The sequence below is a fragment of the Prionailurus bengalensis genome, chromosome C2, assembly GCF_016509475.1.
Source record: "Prionailurus bengalensis isolate Pbe53 chromosome C2, Fcat_Pben_1.1_paternal_pri, whole genome shotgun sequence".
NCBI lineage: Eukaryota > Metazoa > Chordata > Mammalia > Carnivora > Felidae > Prionailurus > Prionailurus bengalensis.
In genome coordinates, this window is record NC_057350.1 from 98983501 (window position 1) to 99007328 (window position 23828).

The window sequence follows — 23828 nt, forward strand, 5'->3', positions numbered from 1 at the left end:
ATTCTTCTCTTTTAAAATTTTTTTAATGTTTTTATTTATTTTTGAGATAGAGAGAGAGAGAGAGAGAGAGAGCAAGCAAGCAGGGGAGGGGCAGAGAGAGAGGGAGACACAGACTCTGAAGCAGCCTCCAGGCGCTGAGCTATCAGCATAGAGACCGACCTGGAGTTCAAACCGTGAGATCATGACCTGAGCCAAAGTCAGACGCTCAACCAACTGAGCCACCCAGGTGCCCCTCTTCTGCCCTTTTTAAAGTTTGTTTTGTTTTGTTTCTAATTTTGCTTATAGTCCTTTGTGTCCACTCTATGCCATTTTTTTAAATTTCCTGTCTTAATTAGTTTTAATGAGTTGGATTTTTTTAGACCTGAAGTTTGTAGTAGGTCCCTAGGTGAGAGTTTGTGGTGGGGGATTGGAGTGGCCTTCAGTTTTTACAACTGACAGGCAAACTGCTTTTAGGAAAAAACGGCTCATGTGTGTGATTCTTCATGTAGCCCTGCCTCATCTGTTTCTCTGAACCAAACAAGGTGTCGTGGAGGGCTTTTGCTTCTGGCCTTGTTCACCTCTGTTCGCATCCATAGATATAAATGAAAGATAAAGCATTTGTACTGCAGGGTGAGCCCCTCACCTTTAGTCAGTGTCTTTTTGCTAGAACTTTCTGAGATGCTGTGGCTGCTGGCCTTCTTACACTTTCAGACTCATCACCTTATCTCATGTAACAGCTCTTTGGCTGCCCTTGTTCCTGTTTTGCAGGCTGCAGGTTACCTCTATCTTTGGGCTTCACTCACGTGGAGTTTGTTTGCCAAATTATTATTTGTTTTCATTTTTCCTGGTTGGTCTAGTATAATATTCAAGAGAAAATGGGGAAGGATATTGACTTATACAATCATGTTTATATGGGAAGTGGAGAGGGTTTTTTTTTGGTTTTTGTTTTTTGTTTTTCTCCCCCTAGTTCATATATGTAAAGATGGCAGTATACGGTGAAGTTGTTCAATGTTTATGTAGTTTATTTCATATTCCTCGGGGTTGCCATTTAAAGTATTCCTTTGTCCCGCTCCAACCTCATTCTCTCTCTCTTTTGAACCTTGGTCACATTGTACTGAATTATTCAGAATTACCTGAACGGTGGCTCTTGTTTCTCCACACTTTGGTTTGCTTTGTTCTCTCCCGTTGACATTTCCTTTCCCTCTTGCTAACCCTTCCTCACCTCCGTGGCCCTTCTTATCAATTAGAATCCTATCTGGACTTCAAAATCTGCCTCAAATAGTGTCTAATTCTTCAAGCTTTTCCTCTGATCTCTGCATATTGTTACACTCTCTTTATATGCTTAACCAAAATTTCCGTTGCTCCTATTTTCTCAGAACTGTAACTTATTGTACTTGATATTTTGGTCATTTGGGCACTGTGCCTGCTTTCTACCAGTTGGAAGAAGGCCTGCGTTATGCCCAAGCATAGGACATTGTGCATAATATACATCCAGTAAGCATTTGTTGAAATGATAGAATTAAGCAAAAGGCCAAAATTATTTTCTCGAATGCATGGCACAATTTCCTCGTACATCTCACTGATGCATAAGACGGCCACTCATGGGGGATAATTTGGCTCTTTTTTTCTGAAGCCACAGATCCCTGTAGATCAAAGTATCTTATAAGGACGTGATTGCAGAAGAGCTTGTTTAGTGGTGCAGACAGTCAAACTGTGTTTTGATTGTTTTCATTGTCTTATTTCAATACAGAATAATCTGTTCTTGGCTTATTATGAGTCTTTGATAACTGCTAAGTAGATGAAAAAGCAAAAATGGAAAACACAAGCTTCTTTAGTCTTCTGCGAAGTGGTGGAAATCATCATGATATAAATACATTAATAGAACAAACTCTGTTAAAATTTAGCTTTTTAATTTAAACCGAAGTCAAAGAAATAGCAGGAACTTAAGAGAAAATCCCCCCAGATACACTCTTGGTGTTAGAAATATACAAATTTTCAGATGAATTCAAATGGGAATTTTCTCCCCACTATTTCATTTAATTGGGCCTCTTACCAAGTATAATTTACATGTTATTTTCTTCATCATTTTGTAGCTTTGAACGCTGTATTTGATGAGAAAAACCTGTTCCCCAAAGAAATTCTGGATCGTGAACGAAGAGCCAAGCAATTATATCAAGAAGCAAGTAGTGAAGTGAAGATTAAAAGAAATAAGAAGCAATTATAATTGAAACAAAAGTAAATATTTCATTGTCACATAAAATATGAATATAAAATGCAGAGAGGAATCAAGAATTCCGTGCCATTCTTTGACTTTATATTTAAAAAAAGATTTTTTAAATGTTTATTTATTTTTGAGAGAGAGATTAACAAAGTGTGAGCAGGGAAGGGGCAGAGAGAGACAGAGACACAGAATCTGAAGCAGACTCCAGGCTCAGAGCTGTCACCACAGAGCCTGGTGCAGGGCTCGAACTCAAACTGTGAGACCATGAATCAAACGCTCAACCAACTGAGCCATCCAGCTGCCCCTCATTGACTTTGTATTTAACCTTCAGAAAGTTTCGCCTTCAGACAATGTCTTAGTGCTGCTTTTATCCATCACCTTTCACTTTCTGTGCCTTCTTAATAAAAGATAGATTGGACTACAGAGGGGCCAATATTAACTGGTATCATCTATTCCCAAGTGGTTTTATATAAAAATGTACATTTTCAGAGCGATGCATTCTACCCAGTTGCCCTTCTGGTTGCTTCTATAGGCAAATATTTTTGATCAATTATGATTATAAAAACCTGCCTTGAAGTTAAATATGGAAAGTACTAACACAGCAAATATCTACAAACTTAACTAAGAAAACGATTTCCATGTATTTACATACTTTCTAGTTTTTTGAAAATGATTCTGATGATGCAGTCAGACCATGTCAGTAGCAGCTATTCCTATTAATTCTTACAGATTTATATCCATTCTTCTGTGTACCTATTGAGAAATTACTGCATATGTTCTGCTTCTGTATTTTGTCTTACCATATTATTGAAGAGCATAGCACTACCAAAGAGGTAATAGTCTCAGAAAAAAAAATTGTTTTGAAGAGACTGGGGCTAAGTATAGGACTCACTCTATGTAGAAGCTCAAGTGGGAAATGTTTGGTTCTGAAAAACAATGCCTCGCTTTTTGGATCCATTTTTCTTTATAAATGTCATCATCTACCAGGTAACCAATATTCTTATGCTGCTTTATTTATTGTGTTCTATAGGAGTAATTAATAAATTCATTCATATAACTTTAGTTACTACACATTTGCATTTTAAAGACTTCTTTCAAAACCGTTTGTATTTTTTAGAAGAATTTTGTACTAACACACAAGTAAAGGAAATAATTAATATATGAGGGGTCTATTCTGTTCAGTAACTGCAAAATTTCATTGTGTTTAAGCCTCACAGTAATCATATATCTATTATAAGGTTAAAATCTGAGATTTGGATTTGTTAGAAGAATGCCCAATTATCTATGGCAGAGTTGAGGTTGGAGCCCGGGTGTGTTTTACTCCAGAGTGTGGTTTTGCACTTCAACTTTCTGTTCACTCTCTTCTTGTCAGTATAAAGTCAGTGGACTGAACTTTAGCAATGGAGTTTCCAGAATCAGTGGAGCAAACGTTTTAGCTGGTGAGGAGGGAGGCAGAGGAAAGGTTTTCAGAAGACATTGCCTATTCCATTTACACTTAAGCGCATCCTGATCAGGCCCTGTGATGTCTATGTATACTGCTTTTCCCTCTCCTTGAATGACAACCACATGTGGGAAAGATTTAAAAGAAACATATATTTGAATGTATCAACCAACAAATGTTGGTGAATGTTATCAGAGTGATAAAGACTCTGGAAACCATGTTCCCGAGAAACAGGTAAAGACATGGGGAAGTCTGGCATAAGAAAGAAAATTCATGGGACATATAACCTATTCTCAAATATTTCAAAGCTGCAATGAGGAAAAAGAGTAGAAGTAGAACCAATGCACACAGTTTTAAGGAGGCAGATTCTAGAATTCTTTCCTGATACCTGCTAAAACAGGAAGGGATTTCTCGTCTTCCCTTCCCTTCCCATCTTGGTGGAGAGGAGTTGGCAGCAGGCTGGCTGCATGGCTGTGAAAGGAAGAAGGAGGAGCTGAGAGAAGTCATATGCTCACTGGATCCAAAGAGTATGGGACTGGGGAGTGGGAGGAATGTTTAGGTGGTGGAAAGGCAGAGAGGGTGAGTAGAGGAAATGGCCGGCACAGTTGGGAGGTTGCTTACACCGAGAAAATAAACATTGAGTAAGTAAATGAATAAATTCGTGAATATACTAAGAATGAGAGGCAGGTGTCTCACTTTTATAGAGGTATTTATAAAATTTCAAAGGGGGGAAGCTAGAAAGAACCCTGAGATCATAGATTGGGTCTGAGATTCCAGTGTGAATTCATGGTTTTAGAGAGAGGGAGGGAGGGAGGGAGGGAGGAAGGAAGAAAAGAAGGAAGGAAGGAAAGGAAAAGTAAAAAAGAAAAAGAAGGAGGAAGGAAGGAAGAAATGTTTAAGAGTGATTAAGAAGCTATGTTTGCAGCTTGCTCACAAATGATTCAGAAAATGCTAATTATAATTGTGTCTACACATACATACACCATATATATATAATGCATGTATATATGACTTTATGTATATATACATACATACATATATATAATATACATACATACCTATATACACACATACCTATATATACATACATATATACATACATATATATACATACATACATATATATAATATATAATATTATATATACTATTATACTATTATATATACTATATATATACTATATATATATACTATATATATATAATATATACTATTATATATACAATTATATATACTATACTATTATATATATATATATATATATAGGAGAGAGAGAGAAGGAGGGAAAGATTAGCTATATAGATTGAGCATACATATGTGGTAGAAGGCTAACAATTGGGAAAACAGAGAGAAGGAGAGAGGGAGATGGTAGTTCTTTTTATTATACCAGCAAATTTTCTGTAAATTTGGAAGTATTTCAAAGATTTTTTTTTTTTTTAGATGAAAAAGGTTGCCTTGGGAAAAAAAGATTTTTTGAGATGTTCCAGCAGAGGCTGAGTAACTCTCTCACAGGGATATTGCAGAAAATTCTTGCACTGGTCGGGAGGTTTGATTAGATAATCCATCATTTCAAACTTAGAGCATATGATTTATGAATCATAGATTGATGACAGTACAGTGGAGTGAAATTTGAGCCACATTTCTAGAAATTTAGAGGAATATTAAGATGTTAAAGAGAGGAAATATGGGTACCACGTATTTTGTGAAGGCTCTATTTTCCATTCATGCGCCCACCCATCCATCTGTTCATCCATTCATCCACCTATCCAACCAATTATCTAAGATACATACAAGGGAGTGTTTTAGATACCAGGTATATACCTATAAATAGAATACACTTCTCTTACCATCAGGTTCCTGGAGTGAAAGTACACAAAATGCAGTGATTTATTAAGCAAAGATTGAATGAGCCCACCAGTTTTTCTGGTATAAATTGGAAATTCTTTTGCTAGACATCTTTTGCTTTTTTTTTTTTTTTTTTTACCCTTGTAGATGACTTTGTTTGAAACGATTAGTGAAATAGTCTGTTTCATATGGACATACCTTCTCTCTGTAGCCTACCACAAGGCAATTGTGCTGTGTTAAAACCCTAATCCCATCTTTAATTAACTTCAGGGGCTCTTCCAGGAAAGGAAAAAGACATTTAGTTATTATGTCTCTTCTATCTTACAGCATCTAATTGTGCTAGGCAGGTAGCAGGGTCTCACCTATAAAATGTTAATAGAACTGAAGACTTTATAAGCTATTTCTGAAATTAACACTTAGATTCAATGATTTAAGATCCATTTTTTCTACAGTGAAAGGAACTTGTCACATTAAAATAGAATGTGCCAGAACTTTCAATAGGCTACTTTGTTTGTAATATGTAGGTTTATACTAAATATAATTTAACTGTTATCTTTTCAGAACATTTTCCTCTTATCACATGATATATGGAGCAAACTGAGAGAGGAACAAAATGCCTGAAATTAACCCATGCTCAGATAGAATAATTAGCTTTTAAGTCCTATATTAACGAGAACATTTGCTTGTATGTTGTTAAAGTTGGGAATTAAATACAAGTTTACTTTTAAAAAGCTACAAAATGCTAAGAAAGATAATGAGATTGAACCTATAACTTCTTGCTATTGTTTTTATTATACATATCCCCAGATTTATTTTTACAGTGGAGGAGTGATGGCGCTCAAATTTATACCAAGACACTTTGGCTCTCACTAATGAAATATTATATATATTATATATATATTTATATATATTTCAAATATATATATAAATATTTGCTCATGCTCTAGGGGCAAAATAGAGTTGTAGAAGGAACAGATTTATGAAAATATTTAAAAGGCCTGCAGTAATATTTTATGGACAATTGTGGTATCATTATTGTCAACTAAAAGAGCTTAAGCCAGGGAGGAGAAATTCTTGGCCATTCTTTTTTACTCCTCAAGAGACAGTAAAATGCACAGTGTGCTTGAACTGCTCTAGCATAAGATCCTTACAGAAAGTTTCATTAAGTGATCTTACTAAGACAGAGTGTCTGTCTCTGTCATTGCAAGGAAAGCAATGACCTGTTCCTGGGTAAATCACATTATGATCTGAGTAATATGGAGAAATAATAACTTGGTAACTCAGGGTACTTGTGATGGATGTTTGCTAGTGTCACTACAGGGGTAGAAAAACATTGATTGAATGAGAGTCTTTGGACATTCAGACTTATTGTTTATGAATTACACAGTAAAACAAGAAGGATAGAGCTCTTGTGCTGCCTAACTCTGTTTTTGGAAAATTATCTCTAACAGTGTTAAGCTAAAGCTGGAGAGGAGTTCGCTTATGTTAGAGCAAGTGATGTTAGAATATAACCCAAGACTTAGAAAACATTAAGAGATGCCTAGATGGACAATTAAGAATTTTAGTGAATTAGGACAGTATGGCCTATAGCAATTATCAGGCTTCCCATGGCTTTCCGTAAACTCTAGCCCTGTCAGGACATTGAAAGAAGTTACTTCTCAGGTATTTCCATCCATTTTATCTTGTTTTTATAAAGTTATCAGAAGTGACATTACATTGAGTTATCAATGGTGACTATTTGTTTAATTGCATCTGGAACAAATTTTCCATTTCTCTTCTCGGAGGCCCTGGATGAATCAGTGTGTTTAATATCTGATTGCCATTGAGGTGATTGATTTGAACTAGAAGAATGAGATCACAATCCATTCAATTACGAATCCATTTTTTTATTAATGAACTACTGGTAGAGAAAATTACGTAAAAGTTTAAAGGCATGTAAAAGTAACACTGATGTGTATTATCAAATTACCTATGCTTAATCGTATTGTCCTCATATGATTTGGTAAATCAATAATCTTAATCTGGTCTTTTGGTTCATCATGGAGAGTATATTTCTTCAATATCCACCCTTTTTCCTAAGGATTAAAATGAGCCTTGTAACCACAGGAAATTCCTGTGACTATTGTATGATTTGATGAATTGTTGAGAACTTTGTAAATGCAGCAGCAATTTGTCTCTGCATTCTGGACTTGATTTAGCTTTATCCTTTTTCTCACAGGCTTTCTGAAATATTTATGATGGTATACAGTGGTAATCTGATGCAGAAGTCCTGTGAGAAACAAAAAGAACTAATTACTAACCAATTTACAAGCCTTGGCACATTCTTCCAAATTCTGTTTCGACTTACTATAAAAGAAGTGGAATAATGGATTAAATAATATAAGCTTAATGCTTTGAAAAAATTCTGTTATGGTTTTCTCTCTCACTTCTTGCCTACTGCGTCATTGATCATTAACCGATCATATTAGTCCTTTTATGCAAATGTAGTGAACACCTGCTTTGGGTTTAGAGGAATTAATCATACAGTGTTGAAGATAAGTAAATTTGGCCTTGACTGATCAGGTGTTTTATGTACTAGTGTTTCCCAGCAGGCACATTTCAGTTATAACATCACAGTGAATAATCAGAAGCCAATTTGGGGTAAGTACCTTAAAATTAAATAGCTTTTGAATGCAGTACATATGCGATAATATTGATCATGAGTATTTAATAGAGCAGGGGACTGGCATTTCAACTCACTTTGATAGCAGATCTTATTTAAATTTATCAAATTAACACATTACTTTTATTCTCCTTAAATAATGTCACTATAAATTTGAAGTCCTATAAATTCTTATAGGACTAGTCATTATGTTGTTTAGTTCACCAGTACTTCATGCTTTCTAATGAGATCTAATGAGATAGGATCCAAAACACAATGAGGTTAAGTGAACTTTTGAAAACATTTCGTGTGTGTGTGTGTGACATTGTAATTTGTTCAATGCCTAGAAATTTTCTGGGAGAATTAGATGCTCAAATAATATAAAGGTTTTTTTGATGTTTATTTATTTTTGAAGGAGAGAGGGGGAGACAGAGCATGGGGGAGGGAGGGGCAGAGAGAGAGGGAGACACAGAATCTGAACCTGGATCCAGGCTCCGAGCTGTCAACACGGGGCTTGAACTCACGAACCGGGAGATCATGACCTGAGCTGAAGTGGGACGCTTAACCGACTGAGCCACCCAAGCACCCCGATGCTCAAATAATATAAATTTTAATTATGAAGGTTATTAGTATAATGAAAGGATACCCCTCAGATTCTACCATAAGGAAAAAATTTGTATCCTTCATAGTATTGTTTATTATTGTATTACAAACCAGATCCATAAAGATGTACCTAAAGAACTACCACTTGATGATTTAAAAGTACTAATAACATTGTGACTACTTATATATCTACAAACTTCTATTTTTAATCAGAAATCTTCTGAGATAGCGAATGTATTCGAAAATGGTACATAGGGGCACCTGGGTGGCTCAGTTGGTTAAGCAGTCTGACTCGATGTCTGTTCAAGTTATAATCTCATGGTTCATGAGTTCAAGCCCCATTTGGGCTCAGCGCTGACAGCTCAGATCCTGCTTAGGATTCTCTCTCTCCTCTCTCTCTCTCTCTCCCCTCCTTCCTCTTACATGTGCTCTCACTCTCTCTCTCTCTCTCTCTCTCTCTCTCAAAATGAATAGATAAACATTAAGAAGAAAGAAAATGGTAAACAGAAATTTATTTTTGTGTATAAAACTTTTGTTACTCACTGGCTTTTACTTTTGTTGCACTTCCACTCACAATCTTATATACTAACTTAATCCTCAATAAACCATTTGATAATATATATTTATATTTGCAATTTACCAACATGCTATTTTTTAACATTTGTTTTAAATTGCATTTTGAAGTCTTTTTCCTTTGCAAATTGTATATCTAAACAAATAGAGTTTAGCTACAAATATTAGAAGGCAATTTGGAGTAGCTACATAATGACTCCACAGATGAGCTTTAGAGAGTATTTGACTATTAGTAATCTTTATATGTAATAGTGACTCTTAACCCACTTATGGGTCGTGGTGACCCTTCCAATGGTCTGCAAAAGCACTTTAGAAATATAGTTCTTCATTTTTAAGGGTAGCAATACATTGTTCTGGAGGCTTTCATCTTTACCCCCAATGAACAGTTACTTCCTAGTAACCTATGAAACTAGGAGTTATTAAGAGTTCCTGAAATATAGTTGTTGCAAGGTAAAATTAGCGTTACTAAAATTTATGAGGTTTTGGGGTCAGTATTCCATGAAGTCTAATCTTGCAAAACTCATTCTCAAGACGTAATCAGATGGTTGAATTTCCTGTACTTTTAGTGGAGGGCACTTGAATAAGGTGTCATTAGTGTTGTGACTTGGCTAAAGTTTTCAGCTGCAGCTTTCTTACATGTTAACTTGTCAAATTATTCTTGGTTTCTTAGAAAGTGCTTTTTTCTTTTGTTATTGTTGTAGTGTTACATTTAATTGCATTTCCTTACAGGTTTTCTGAGTTTTTCCTTCCTTTGAAAAAGTACAATGTGAATTTTAGGGTATTTCACCCTCTAGAAGTAGGAGTCCACAAAGTATGAAAATTCATACCATGAAAACTTTGCCAGATTACTCAAACTGATTTAGAATACATTAACTTTGCACTATTATAGGTTCAAAACCACACTGGAGTGTCTTCATATTTTATTCCATTTCTCTTTTCATCTATAAACCATTTTCGAGTAGTGTGGAGAGCGGATTCCCTTGATAAAGAGTTACAGGTATCTCACTTAAAACCATGGGAAAGATAGGAAAAAGTATCATTTAGCTATTTAGAGATCATATTGCTATTGACGTTTTTCCAGAATTATAATTTCTTCTTTGATTTTAGAAGACTGCCTTATGTTTTGGACTAGTTCTTGAAGGGATATAAAAATGCCGTTTGCACATGCTTATTTCTCCTAATAGATGAGGCTTATTCTGCAAACTGGCATGAGAATCTCCTTGTAATAATGTTTGACTTAAGACAAAGAATTCTAATAGGAAGAAGGTTGTCAGTTGAGCTCACTATGGTCACCTCTGGTTATTTTGAAAACTAATGAATTTTAAATTAATGCACAGAAGTCAAAATGGATAAGATCTTGTTGTGGAGTCTACTGTTGATTTGTTCTGGAAGTCAAGCCTCAAGACCCTTGGCTCAAAGAAATATCAAATTTGCAGTGGATCTTTATCAAGCTATTTGTTTATCTCATAAGGACAACATTATATTTTCCCCCCTTGGAACAACGTTGGTTCTTGGGATGGTACAGCTGGGAGCAAAAGGAAACGCACAGGAGCAGATAAGACAAACGTTAAAACTTCAGGAAAACTCAACTGGTGAGATTCTTACATATAATTATTAAAATTTTTTTTTAATGTTTATTTATTTTTGAGACAGAGACAGAGCATGAGTGGGGGAGGGGCAGAGAATGAGGGAGACACAGAATCCAAGGCAGGCTCCAGGCTCGGAACTGTCAGTGCAGAGCCCAATGCGGGGCTCAAACTCACAGACCAGGAGATCATGACCTGAGCCGAAGTTGGATGCTTAACCAACTGAGCCACCCAGGTGCCCCATTACATATGATTATTTATGCTGGATAAGATCTGGCCAAATTTATTTTTAAAATTAGAAGTTCAGGGTGACACAACTTAAATCAATGGAAAATGTTATCAAAAGTGTAAAATTATAATAAAATGGAGAATTGTATATAATAATCATTTTAATTGCTTCCCAATGAAAATGTTACCAAAAAAATGTATTATTTTTAATACAGATATAAAGCTGTGAGTGTGACAGTATATTTTCTTCTGGTCTGGTTTAGCCAGATTTAATTAATTGAGATCGTGTTGTGTGCGTGAATGTGTGTATGTATGTGTATGGTTTTCTGTTTGTTTGTTTATATTTCCACTATCATGATGCTATGATCATTTTTCGCATCAGTTTCAGAATATGGTTCTTAATTGTTGCATTTCATGGCCTCTTATGGAACTATCATTACTCACTAACCCCTTCTTCATTAGGTTGTTTCCAGTATTTCTGTTATAAAAATGCTTCAACGAGCATCCTTACCCAGAAATCTTTGTGTGCATCTCTCATTACTTTATTAGCTTTCTAAAGTTAGTTTTCTAAATAAAATTTAACTTTTTCACTTAACTGAGACCAAGAAGAAGTATTAATTTATACATTTAAAAAGCTTGTTTGGTTAATAGTTTTTAAAGAAAATCTGAAAAAAAAAATTACATAAACCATCCAAGGCCTTTTGGCGTTTGAGGGGTTGCTGTCTTAGAGTCTCCCAAAGGCCTGTCTGAGCTACTGTAGAGCTTTGGTGCTGGTGTCGTTTGAAAGGGCAGTTGTCCCTTTCTCGGGCTATCCTGTGTTCTCGATTTCCATAATAATTTTAATTTTAAACTTCTACATCACTGTCAGATAATATGTCCTAAACATCAGAGCAAATTTCCAGATTTTTCGATTTGGAAATGTAATCACTATAACTATAACCAATTTCAGTATGTTTGCCTTAGAACAGAGCACTTATATTTAGGAATTTGCCTTTCTGTTTTTACAAAGTCTCATTTGCTTCATTTTAAATAAAGGCAATTTTATGTAGAAAAGAAGTTGGTGATAGTGAAGTTAATTGCAAGAATTTTCCTTTGTGAATAATGTAAAATGAAGCCACTGTGTTCCAGATTTAGTCTTGACTGTCTAGATTAATTTCAGCAAATCCCATAAGAGAGTCGCAGAAGCATTTCATCACTTGATACTGCTTTGAAAAGTAAAAATACATTTATAAAGATATGTAAAGTTGACTCTAAGATAAATTAGCAAAATTAGTGCCTCTGAAATCTAAATTACTCTAAATGGGTATATCTTGTAGAGAAACAGAAATGTTAACAACTCTGGATTGTGAATGTAATGCTAATCATAGCAATAATGATGATGACACTATCAAACATGTATATAGTGTAGCAGACACTTTTTTCTGTGCTTGATATCTGCTCTCCTACTTAATATTTACAGTTACTCTGTGAGGTAGACATAACCCTGCTGTTTAGATGAGGACATGGAAGCAAAGAAAGGTTAAAGTAGCTTGTCCAGAATGAATTCCAAAAATGATTCAGTAAGAGTTCTAGATCAGAAGAGCAATATATTATATTTTCCTTGGGAAAATATAGATGGGCAATTAAACATTAACATTGTAACACATGTAACAAAATCTATCAAAATTGCTTTCTTTTTTTTTTTTAACTTTTTAAAATCTTTATTTATTTTTGAGAGAGAGACAGAGTGTGAGCAGGGGAGGAGCAGAGAGAGAGGGAGACACAGAATCTGAAGCAGGCTCCAGGCTCCGAGCCCGACGCGGGGCTCAAACTCATGAATCGTGAGATCATGACCTGAGCCGAAGTCGGATGCTCAACTGACTGAGCCACCCAGGCGCCCCTCAAAATTGCCTTCTATTATGCTTTGTGAAGGAGAGAGACACAGGGACACAGTTGGAAGGTTATTGCAAAAGGAAAAGGAAGATGAGCCAGAGAGAGAGAGAAAATATGAAAAAATAAACTCTGGAGAAAAAAAGGAGGAGAGAATTAAGGAACAAAGGAAAAGGAGACAGAGTTAAGGAAGGGAACAGAGTGGAAGAGAGCAAGGAAATGGAGAAGAGGCCCAGATGGTCTAAAGAAAGAAGAGCAAAGTGGTGTGAAGGGCGGAACAAGGTGTAAGATTAGAAGGTGGTGCCTGGTAGGGCCACATTGGAACCCAAGAGGAACAGGAAAATCACTAGTAATGATCCTGTCTTCATTGAGCATTTTTACAAATGTACCTCATGGATTTCTTTGATTAATACGGATTTTTACTGTTACAGGAAAATATTATCTTGATTATTGAGTCTGCTGGCATCTCATTAAATTTCATGCTCAATATAAATGCCTCCTTGTGCTCATCTTGGTCCTGGCCCTACCTTCCATTCCCAGTGGTTATCAAAAGTTACTACCTGTCATACTAGGCTGTTTTATGTTAACACCTGGCTTATTCTACAGATGGTCATACAATTCCTGGCATCCTCACCCCACAGGGCTCTCAGTGTCCTCAGTTTTCCTTCTTTCCCCCAATTGTCAAAACTTCTGCTCAGAATTTACCTTCTCTAGTCTACCGAGCATCTGATAATGCTCCGTTTTGCTTTGCCTCTAACATGCTGCTTACTAATCAAAGACTAACTGGGGTGCTTGCTATTCTGAGTGTTATGGAAAGAGGGTCAGCTTTGCATTCTGATCCCAGTTCCAAAACCAAATAATCTTGTGATTTGGCACCTCTCCAGTGACTGTACGTCTCTGGATTTTAGATTCCTCACTATAAAAAGAAGAGTTTTAATAAATGATTCATATGGACCTTTTGGCTAAAATAATCTATAATCCTATGACTGCCTTTGTTTTCATCTTTAGATCTCTCATATTTCACACACAGTTGGCCTTTGGGCTCTTAATAGCAGGAGAAGTATACATGTACTGAATTTTAGAACATTTTCTGGAGGACTAGTACAATCAAACCAAAAGTTATATTCACCCCATGGCCTATAGGTGTTCTATGACTCTGTTTTAGGAAATGAAATAAATTTATTCTCACTGCTTATTGGGAGCCATGTATACATATTCGTTTTGATCTGTGCTAGAAGAGGTTATTAATCTGAAATTAAATCAAATTTATAAGACAGATAACTTTATATTCTCCTACAAACTTGTGCTACTTGATGACATTTTTCATTGACTTCTGAGTCCAGTGATTTATCAAAGGGAAACTGACTGTTTGTCACACAGTCTTGGACCTTAAGTACATGACATAAATTTATTTGCTCTGACAAATGAGTTGGAACTATTTTTTCTCCCCCTCCCCTCCCCCCCCCATTCCTTTAAAGATGTTCATAAATTACAAACTTCTGAAGATTGGTTTCAAATTCTGCCACTTCATTTCTGACCTTAATTAATTCTTTTGAAAAAACTCACATGCCTTAACTCAGAAAGTCTCTGTAGCCTGCCTTTATTGAGATATTTCCTCAGCTTCAAATAGCAAATGATTGCATCTAAAACCATCGCAGAAACCAGTTAAATAGATTAACTTTCATTCCTTCCTTATGTAAGAATTCTAGGATTGTAAAGACTTAGTGAAATTCTTCTAATCCAACCAAAGGGAAGTACGTTTTTAGGGCTAAGATTGTTTATATCTGTATCTATATCCCCAGAATGCAGCATCATGGAGTTTGAAACATAATGAAATATACCTCCCAGAGCCTGCGATATGGTTATGTGGGTTGTACCTGCACAAGAGCAGGGGAGGACAAGGAGACAAGTGGGAATGGAAATGCAGGCTCCACTCAGCTAGACGAGATATGAGGCCACTGGGCTGAAACCCTCCTCCTCCCCCACCTGTGAGGGAAGCTGTTCTTATTTATACAAAGATGCCCATTGACTGCTAGCTCTCTGCTAAAGTGCGCAGACGCGTGCATCTCCCCCGGCCGCCATCACATTTCAAGTGGACAACTCAAGACAAGTTCTCAATAAAAATTTTCTCTCTTTATTCAGTGGGTATATTCTAGTGATGAATGATTTATATTTTCTTAAATAAAGATTAATTAGGCATACTCAACTTTCAAGTTATGAAAGTGGTATTTTTAGTATGTAACTCAAAATATAACAATGGCCCTGAAAGAAACTTTGATTTGAAATAGAGTTCCTAGACTTAATGATTGAGTTCCAGGAGTAAGCCAGATAGGAATGAAAAACATTATATTTTTGGTAATGGATAGGAAGCCTCTGAACAAAGATCAAACCTGAATTCTCTCATAGGCACATGTATCTTCCCGACAATCCATGGTGGTCAGAATAATCCAACGGTAAATAAATAATAGGCCAACAGTGATTCTTAGCTGACTCTACTGGACTCAGTTGACTAGTGGTGATAGTTGGAATGGTTAAGACTGGTACTGTTCATGTAGATGGTCACAGGATATACATTCATGAACCTGAAGAAATAGGCAATTCTGATTCTTGCACATCTCTAGAGATGATTACAGGGATTACCTCATAAGTTTCAAAACTTGAACAGGTGCCATTGCTCATCTCTTATGAGAACTTTCTTAAGCTGAAATAAAAGCAATAATGAAAAGGATTGCTCATCACTGTCATACCACCATCAGTATTCATTAGTATTCTCCTTCCATAAATATCGCATGTTATGCAAAGAATGAGGTTCTAAAGATAAATTTCCAACAAGTAAGAATGAGCTAAATTTGACTATAAAAAGGGAATTTCCTTCAGCCTGTTTAAATGCACATTCTTGTTTTTGACACATTTCAAATTTACATGGACATTCTTTTTTTTCCTGTATAAGAACTGAGTTCTTTATAAAATGCATATTGTATGAAGATAAATGCTTAAAATATTTATACTAACTTAGAAAGAATCGTTAGTTTTACCTAAGGGTGCAAAAAATGGTGATATGAATCAACACTTAGAAGTAAAGCTGAAAAGCTGTTGTTTTTATGTTGTTCAATATGTCAGTATACATTATAATTATTTTTTAGGAGAAGAATTTTCTGTGCTGGAGTCATTTTTCTCCGCCATCGCAGAGAAAAGGCAAGAATTTACATTTAATCTTGCCAATGCCCTCTACCTTCAAGAAGGATTCACAGTGAAAGAACAGTATCTCCATAGCAACAAGGAGTTTTTTCAGAGTGCCATAAAACTGGTGGATTTTCAAGATGCAAAGGCTTCTGCAGAGACAATAAGTACCTGGGTAGAAAGCAAAACAGATGGTAAAGTTTCCCATTTTCGTAAAATCATTATTTGCCATTGTATGCATGGTTTTTAATATCCTAAAGTAAAGAATGGTTGAATATTTTCCTGTTAAACTGTGGCTCAGAGGAATCAAACCTCCCATTTTGCTTCCCTGTTATTCAAATTAATACTAAATTGTAAAACTGAGAGAAATTGTCAGCTGCGTTGAAAAGCATACAGATTTTTTTCAGCGACGCCTATTTAGAGAATTTTTAATGGAAAACTTTCAATAATAAGTTTTGTTTAAGCATAGGTTTTTAATCTACGGCAGCCGAAGTAATATCTTGGGCCAGGTAAAAATTAGATCTGTCAGCCTCAACTGCCTTCTTTCCCACATATACTGTAAATAATTAACACATCTCAGTTGGATGGGTTAATGTTTAATAATAAATGTGGATAACCCTATCATAAACATGGTAATCTAAACTTTAATCTCAATATAAGCTAGCAAAAATTCCTCAGGGATTTTGGAGTGACATAGTAGAAAGAATACAAACTTAAAGTCCTTCAGATCTGAGTTCAAATCCTAACCGGTTCTAAGCTATGCCCTATCTAAGATGAGGATACTATTAAAATATTTCAGGATTATTAGCAGGTTTGATAATAATGTATGAGAAATAACAAGCATATATCAGGCCTTGATTAACAGTAGTTTGTTTCTTTGTTCATTCATTCTGCTACCAAAAATTATGATGATATATGATGCTACCATATTCTTGATAGGAAGCGTCATTCAGGGAGGCATGGTTCAAAATGTGAGATGGGTGTTCTGAGCAGCGTTCACAGGAAAGTCCCATTGATGGGACACAAAATGAATATCCCTAGACAGCTCCATGGCACTCATTCATGCTTTTATCTCTTAACTGAAATAGTCACTGGACATAGAAATAGCCGACTGGTTGTTTAGAGGAAGAAAATCATACTAACAACACCATTCTTGTCCCTTCCCAATGGTCAGTGGCTCTAGCCACAGGAATAGAAGGTTTGAGTGTACCACTGACTTATTAATTCTGATTGACCTGCTGGAGAAACTTGAAATAAAGTTTGAAAATCATCAATAAATATGCAGGAAGGGACATTCCGTTTTCATTCTTTCTGGCTGAAAAACGATTTAGACAAACAAGCTCGCCGAAGAGAGTCCAATAGCAGGTCTGTCCAGGTTTGCCTAAGACAATCTCGTATCTCCGGTTTCCTAGTGAGATCTCATTTGTACCTGTGTCTAAGTGAAATCAGTAACAGTGCTCCTCTTTACTCTCAAAATTGCCAAGGCTAGATGATAAAGCACCCCGTTTATAATGACCTGCAGAAGAAATTTGTGCTTTAATTCTATTTAAGGCATTCCACTGAGTCGCTCTTGCACATCTCTTTCTGCCTCCTCCTGCACCCCCTTCACAGGGAAAATTAAAAACATGTTTTCCGGGGAAGAATTTGGCCCTCTGACTCGGCTCATCCTGGTGAATGCTGTTTATTTCAAGGGCGATTGGAAGCAGAAGTTCACAAAAGAGAACACACAGTTGATGAATTTTACTAAGAAAGATGGTGCAGCAGTCAAAGTTCCAATGATGAAGGCTCTTTTGAGAACAAAATATGGTGAGGTGAGAAATCCTGCTTTGAAGCATGATTTGGGGAATTGCCAAGAATATTTAATAGTTTATTTCTCCGTTCCAGGCTATTTTTCTGAATCCTCCGTGAACTACCAGGTTTTGGAATTACCTTATAAAGGTGACGAGTTTAGTTTAATCATCATACTCCCTGCAGAAGATGTGAACATAGAAGAAATGGAAAAGCGCATTACTGCGCATCGAATCCTGAAGTGGTTCTCTGAGATGCAAGAAGAGGAAGTGGAAATCAGCCTCCCTAGGTTGGTAACGTTATTTTATTATTCCAGTTCTTAGGTTTTCACTCATGGAGGAATTTGAATAGCTGGCTAAAAGATAACAAATATTTGAAAAGGCTATTGTCGAAAAGAAAAATGCATTTGGAAGTGTAGCTCCACTTTATGGAACCACTGTTCCATAAGCACTGTTTTGCCACGTGGGGGACTGAATTTAAGCACCCAGTATTCTCTGCAATAGATGAAGAGGTGTAAGTGTTCAAGCTAGAACATCAGGATAAAAAGGAATTTTTATTCTTTTTAGTATATAAACGTACCTTTCTCTAATCTCTTAATTGGAATTTTAAATATCTGTCTTCTGTTACATTTAAGGAAGATGAAATCCCCCAACCACTTAAGGTACCACAATTAAAAGATGTGTTACACCAGCTTTGACCACCGGTGCTCCAACAGTCATTGAATTTAAATAGAGTCCTATGGAGAGTTTTAGGTAGTTAATACAAAGTGGAAATTGCAAAGGCTTATCTCAGGAAACAAGAATATAAACACTGATTTCTAAATATCATGCTTCTAGCCAACAGGAGAAACTTCAGAGTAAGTTATGCCCAAATAACTCAATTCACATTCTATCTCAACTTTTTAAAAGAGGCAGATGTCTAATAGGTGATATTCTGTTCTTTCGTTTCTAAAATTTTCTGCAGACTCATCAAAGCCTGGATGGTCTGTGCACCCCTCTTCCAGGCCTTTTGCCACTTAAATGTCTTGGCTTTTCCTGCATTTTCCACTAAGCCGGGATCCAGTCAGTCATTGTAATCATATTCGCAGATAATATTTTTTAATGCTTTTTGTTATTTTGTCTTTATTCTGCTCTGATTTCTCCCTAATCATCCTCAACCCCAAGTCTACCCCAAAAGCCATTCCTGCTCCCCAACTATTAATTTTGTTAAGCAAAAACCCAGGAAGCAGTCCCTTCTGGCATCATTGAGGCTGGAGCTGGGGACTCCTTACTTCTCTTCAAAGAACTTCCTTTTTTATTTTATTTTATTAAAAAAAATTTTTTTTTCAACGTTTATTAATTTTTGGGACAGAGAGAGACAGAGCATGAACGGGGGAGGGGCAGAGAGCGAGGGAGACACAGAATCGGAAACAGGCTCCAGGCTCTGAGCCATCAGCCCAGAGCCCGACCCGGGGCTCGAACCCACGGACCGCGAGATCGTGACCTGGCTGAAGTCAGACGCCCAACCGACTGCGCCACCCAGGCGCCCCAGAACTTCCTTTTTTAATACTCACACACACCACACCAAAATTTAACTTCTGTTCCGCAGGCGCTGCTTTATGTTGATTTCTCTTACTCTCAACATAGGTCTCAACTTCCTGTTCCTTAAATAAAACATATCATTAGGCAAATCTGCGTGCCTACCCTTCACCTCAAAATTCGTCTACATCTTTGATAATGTTCTCTTCCTCTACCTTCCTTGTCATCCTGGAGAAAGAGGTAAACCTATGCTTTTCTCACCCTTACTCTAGGTTCTTGATCCTAATATTATTTACTATTTCCTTTTTCTTGAAAAATCTTTCTTTCTTTAACCCCCGGAGCACTCCTCACTTCTGTTTATTTTTCTCTCCATTGTAAAATTGTGCTGTTCCCTGACCTACATTTGTTTTTCTTTCTATTCCCAGCTAATATTTACTAGAATTGTCTCTTCAGAATTTTCTTCTTCTTACTCTCTTTTATTTGTCCCTTTTTCTTCATGTCTCTAATATCTGAATTTCTCCCCCAATCTCTCTTCTAATTCCCTAGCATCCCTGTATATCTCTACCTGGATGTGATTTAGTCTTTCAAAGAGTTTTGGGTGTTTTGTTTTTGTTTGTTTGCTTGTTTTGTTTTGTTTTTGCTCCTATTATGTGTGAAACATTGGAGATGAAGTGATGTGACAGTTTATCTTCTAATAACAGTTTGGGGGATTAACTTATTTATTTTCAAATTTATTTTTCTCTCTCTCTTTTTCCTTTGGAAAGATCACTGTTTGGGGCCAAAAACACGGAGTTTGAAAATTGTTCATGCCTTGTACTACAGTGGTGTCTTAGGAGAGTCATCAGCTGTCCTGACTTGTGGTTTTATTAGTATGAAATTGGAATAATGACACTTGTAGCCAAGGTGGCCCCAGCATCATCAGCCTAGTTAACAAATGCCTAGATAATAATGCATAACTTTCAAACTCAGTTGGCAACAGCAAATACAGGCTTTTTTCAGAATTCCCTTCTCCAACATTTTAGGAATCTTCATAAGAATGTTGCCCAGACGACAATTCCACCCAGGCTACTACATTCTGGACAGCAGACTCTTTGGTCTTATTATCAGCTTCTCCAAACTGGCCACACTTCTCATACAACTTCTCTCATAGTGTGACACAGACTTCTCTTTTGATTCCTCCACGAAAAACGGTTATGGGTTTGAGTTATGTCCTTCCTGATTCATACGTTGAAGTCTTAACTTCCACTCCCCCCAAAATGTGTGACCTTGTTTGGTGACAGTCTTCACAGAGGTAATCAAGTTAAAGTGAAGTTATTAGGGTGGACCCTAATCCAGCACGGCTGGAGTCCTTATAAAAAGGAGAAATTTGGATAGAGAGATACACAGAGCAGGAAGGCTACATGAAGAGACAGAGGGAGAAGATGGCCATCTACAGGCTGAGGAGAGAGGCCTAGAACAGACTTCTCCCTCATAGTCCTCAGAAAGAACCAAAGCTACCCACACCTTAATTTTAGACCTCTACAATTATGAAACAATAAGTTTCTGTTGTTTAAGCCACCTACTTTGTGGTAATTTGTTGAGGTAGCCCTTGGCAAACTAATACAAGAACAACTTCAATGTTTAGCCAAATTTTACTGACAGCTTTATGTTAACAAAAGAGGCTTCTAAGGTGGAAAGTAATTTAAAAACCAGGTGTCGGGGAATAGTGTTCTGGAGTCCAAGCCATGTCTTGTAACCAGGGAGTCTTCTCCTGTCCACTGCTGACCTTAGCCTACTGCTGTCACGGTACCAGAACCCACCCTCACCCAGAGTCTTTTTCATCTCCCTCCAACCCAGCAGTTGGAGTCCTCCAACTTTTCCCAGCAGAAAGAAACACAGATTTTCTCCCATCTCTGAGGCCAGATTCCCAGTCATGATCAGAATCGACAACAGCAGATTCTGACCTTCATGAAATACCTTTTCATACCATATAAAATAAATTATACCCTCATCATTTCAGACTTCACTATTTCCATCCCACTTGTTCTATTTGCATAATGGAAATTTCATCATGTTGCTTTTCCCAAACAAATAAACACTTTGTCTTAAACGTGAATGTAGATCTTTGGTGATATGAAAGCAGAAACGTTAAATGGCAGTTGTACTCCCTCCCTTTTCTCAAATAAATTCCAGGCACCAAATATTTAAAAAAATTTGTTTTTAAGTTTCAATTATAGTACCTCATTACATAATTATATTCATAACACAAAGTCTGGCAAATAGAAGATGTTAAATAAGTGATGACTATTTTTCTTTCTTTGTTAAGATCACCGCCCAGCCAGTACCAAAGTAGAAAGTCTTCTCTGACTTCTCAGTCTCTCTTATGCCTGTCCCCTCTGTCTGGCAGGCCCTTCTCCATGGTATCTACCCAGGAAATTCTCGTTCATCCTTCATCTTCCCCTCACAATTAACTCTTCAGTGTACATTTCCCCAACATGCTCACTTAGACTCAACCATCCCTTATCTTTATTTCTAGAACATTTTATACAAATTTACATTATAACACTTATTACATTGCATTTCCATCTCTTGCTCACATTCTTGTGTATCCTATTAAAATGTGAGCTCTGGAACAGGAGATTATGTCTCCGTCATTTTGGTTTCCATAGTCCTTGGAGCATTTCATAGTATATAGTATGTGCTAAATGAATATTGTTGAATTAAATTATATAAATAATTTCAAAGAAACCAATTCTATGTTGTTTCCCTTTATCTAATTTTAAATACCTCAAAAACCAGAATTCAACTTTCCAATTACACTTTAATTCATTCCCTGTGAGGATCCTGTTGAAACTTTCCCATATGTGCAGCATAATGAAAGATAGAACATCAACCATTTTCTTGGAAACCTCTCTAGAGAAATAAAATGAGTGTTTTAAATTCACAATATTGAAAATTTTGTTATTAATTATTCAATCACATTAACACAACATTACATTTAAAATACGTTCACTTTTGGGGCGCCCGGGTGCTCAGTCGGTTGAGCGTCCGACTTCAGCTCAGGTCACAATCTCACAGTTTGTGAGTTCGAGCCCCGCGTCGGGCTCTGTGCTGACAGCTCAGAGCTCGGAGCCTGGAGCCTACTTCTGATTCTGTGTCTTCCTCTCTTTCTGCCCCATCCCCACTCATGCTCTCTCTCTGTCTTAAAGATAAATAAAACATTAAAAAAAATCTTAAATGCATTCACTTTTCACAAAAGGATGAGTCTTCTGATTGATTAAAGGAATGATTTGATTATTTGTTAAGTTCACAAACAATTTTAGTCCATGAGGGCACATTTATTGAATTAAGTTTCCTGAGCACTAAGATCATGGATTGGAAGTTCTGGCTTACATTTTATCCCAAATGAATAATTTCCTCACAACAGAAAAATACCCACTTAAAATCTGTGTTCAGTACAGAGAGGGAAAACCATATAGGCTGAGTAAATACTTTAGGGTGGACTGACAATTTTAGATTTTGTTACTCAGTGCCATGGTTCTTTTGTATCTGGATGACTCCATTATGCTTTCAAATTGGTAACTAAAGACTTTCGTAAAACTGAATAGTTTAATCAGCTGTATTAGTTTCCTAGGGCTGTTGTAACAAATGACCACAAACTAGGTGGCTTAAAACAACAGAATTTCATTCTCTCACAGCTCTGGAGGCTAGACGTCCAAAATCAAGGTGTCAGCAAAGCCACCCTCCCCGAGACTGTGTGGAATCCTTTCTTTTAAAATTTTTTTTTTTACATTTATTTATTTTTGAGGGACAGAGAACAAGTGGGGGAGGGGCAGAGAGAGAAGGAGACACAGATTCCAAAGCAGGCTCTAGGCTGTACGCTGTCAGCACAGAGCCTGACGCTGGGCTCGAACTCACAAACTGTGAGATCATGACCTGAGCTGAAGTTGGACTCAACTGACTGAGCCACCCAGGCGCCCCTGTGTGGAATCCTTTCTTGCCTCTCTGCCCAGTTTCTAGTGCCGATCCAGAATCTTTGGTGTTCCTCTGCTGATAGATGCACCATTCCAATCTTTGCCTCTATTGTCATATGCCATCTCTCTTCACATGGCATTCTCCTTTCTAATAAGGACACTAATCATATTGGATTAAGGGCCCGCTCTATTCCATTAGGACCTTGACCTAACTAATTGTATCTGCAATGACCCTATTTCTAAGTAAGGTCACACTATGAGGTACTGAGAGATAGGACTTTAACATATGAATGGGGGAAGGCACAGTTCAATCCATTACACCAACTATGCTAAGTTCTGTTAATGTAACACAAAATAAAAGCCTCTTTGGTGGCAAAATTTAGTAAATGCCAACAAGAGAAAAA

General features: G+C 36.7%; 2 protein-coding genes across 2 annotated transcripts in view; both read left to right on the plus strand.

Moving 5' to 3' along the window:
* Positions 1 to 2363, plus strand: part of WDR49 (WD repeat domain 49) — a 142514-nt gene extending 140151 nt beyond the window's left edge. Inside the window, 1 exon segment of the mRNA XM_043594969.1 lies at positions 2073 to 2363. Within this exon segment, the coding sequence (XP_043450904.1) occupies positions 2073 to 2203 (131 nt within the window). The 3' untranslated portion in view covers positions 2204 to 2363.
* A 5672-nt stretch (positions 2364 to 8035) lies between these two features.
* SERPINI2 (serpin family I member 2) overlaps positions 8036 to 23828 on the plus strand; it is a 33956-nt gene continuing 18163 nt past the window's right edge. Inside the window, exons 1-5 of the mRNA XM_043594970.1 lie at positions 8036 to 8126; positions 10641 to 10895; positions 16130 to 16360; positions 17778 to 17972; positions 18051 to 18243. Of these exons, the coding sequence (XP_043450905.1) occupies positions 10649 to 10895; positions 16130 to 16360; positions 17778 to 17972; positions 18051 to 18243 (866 nt within the window). The 5' untranslated portion in view covers positions 8036 to 8126; positions 10641 to 10648. The remainder of the gene's footprint in view (positions 8127 to 10640; positions 10896 to 16129; positions 16361 to 17777; positions 17973 to 18050; positions 18244 to 23828) is intronic.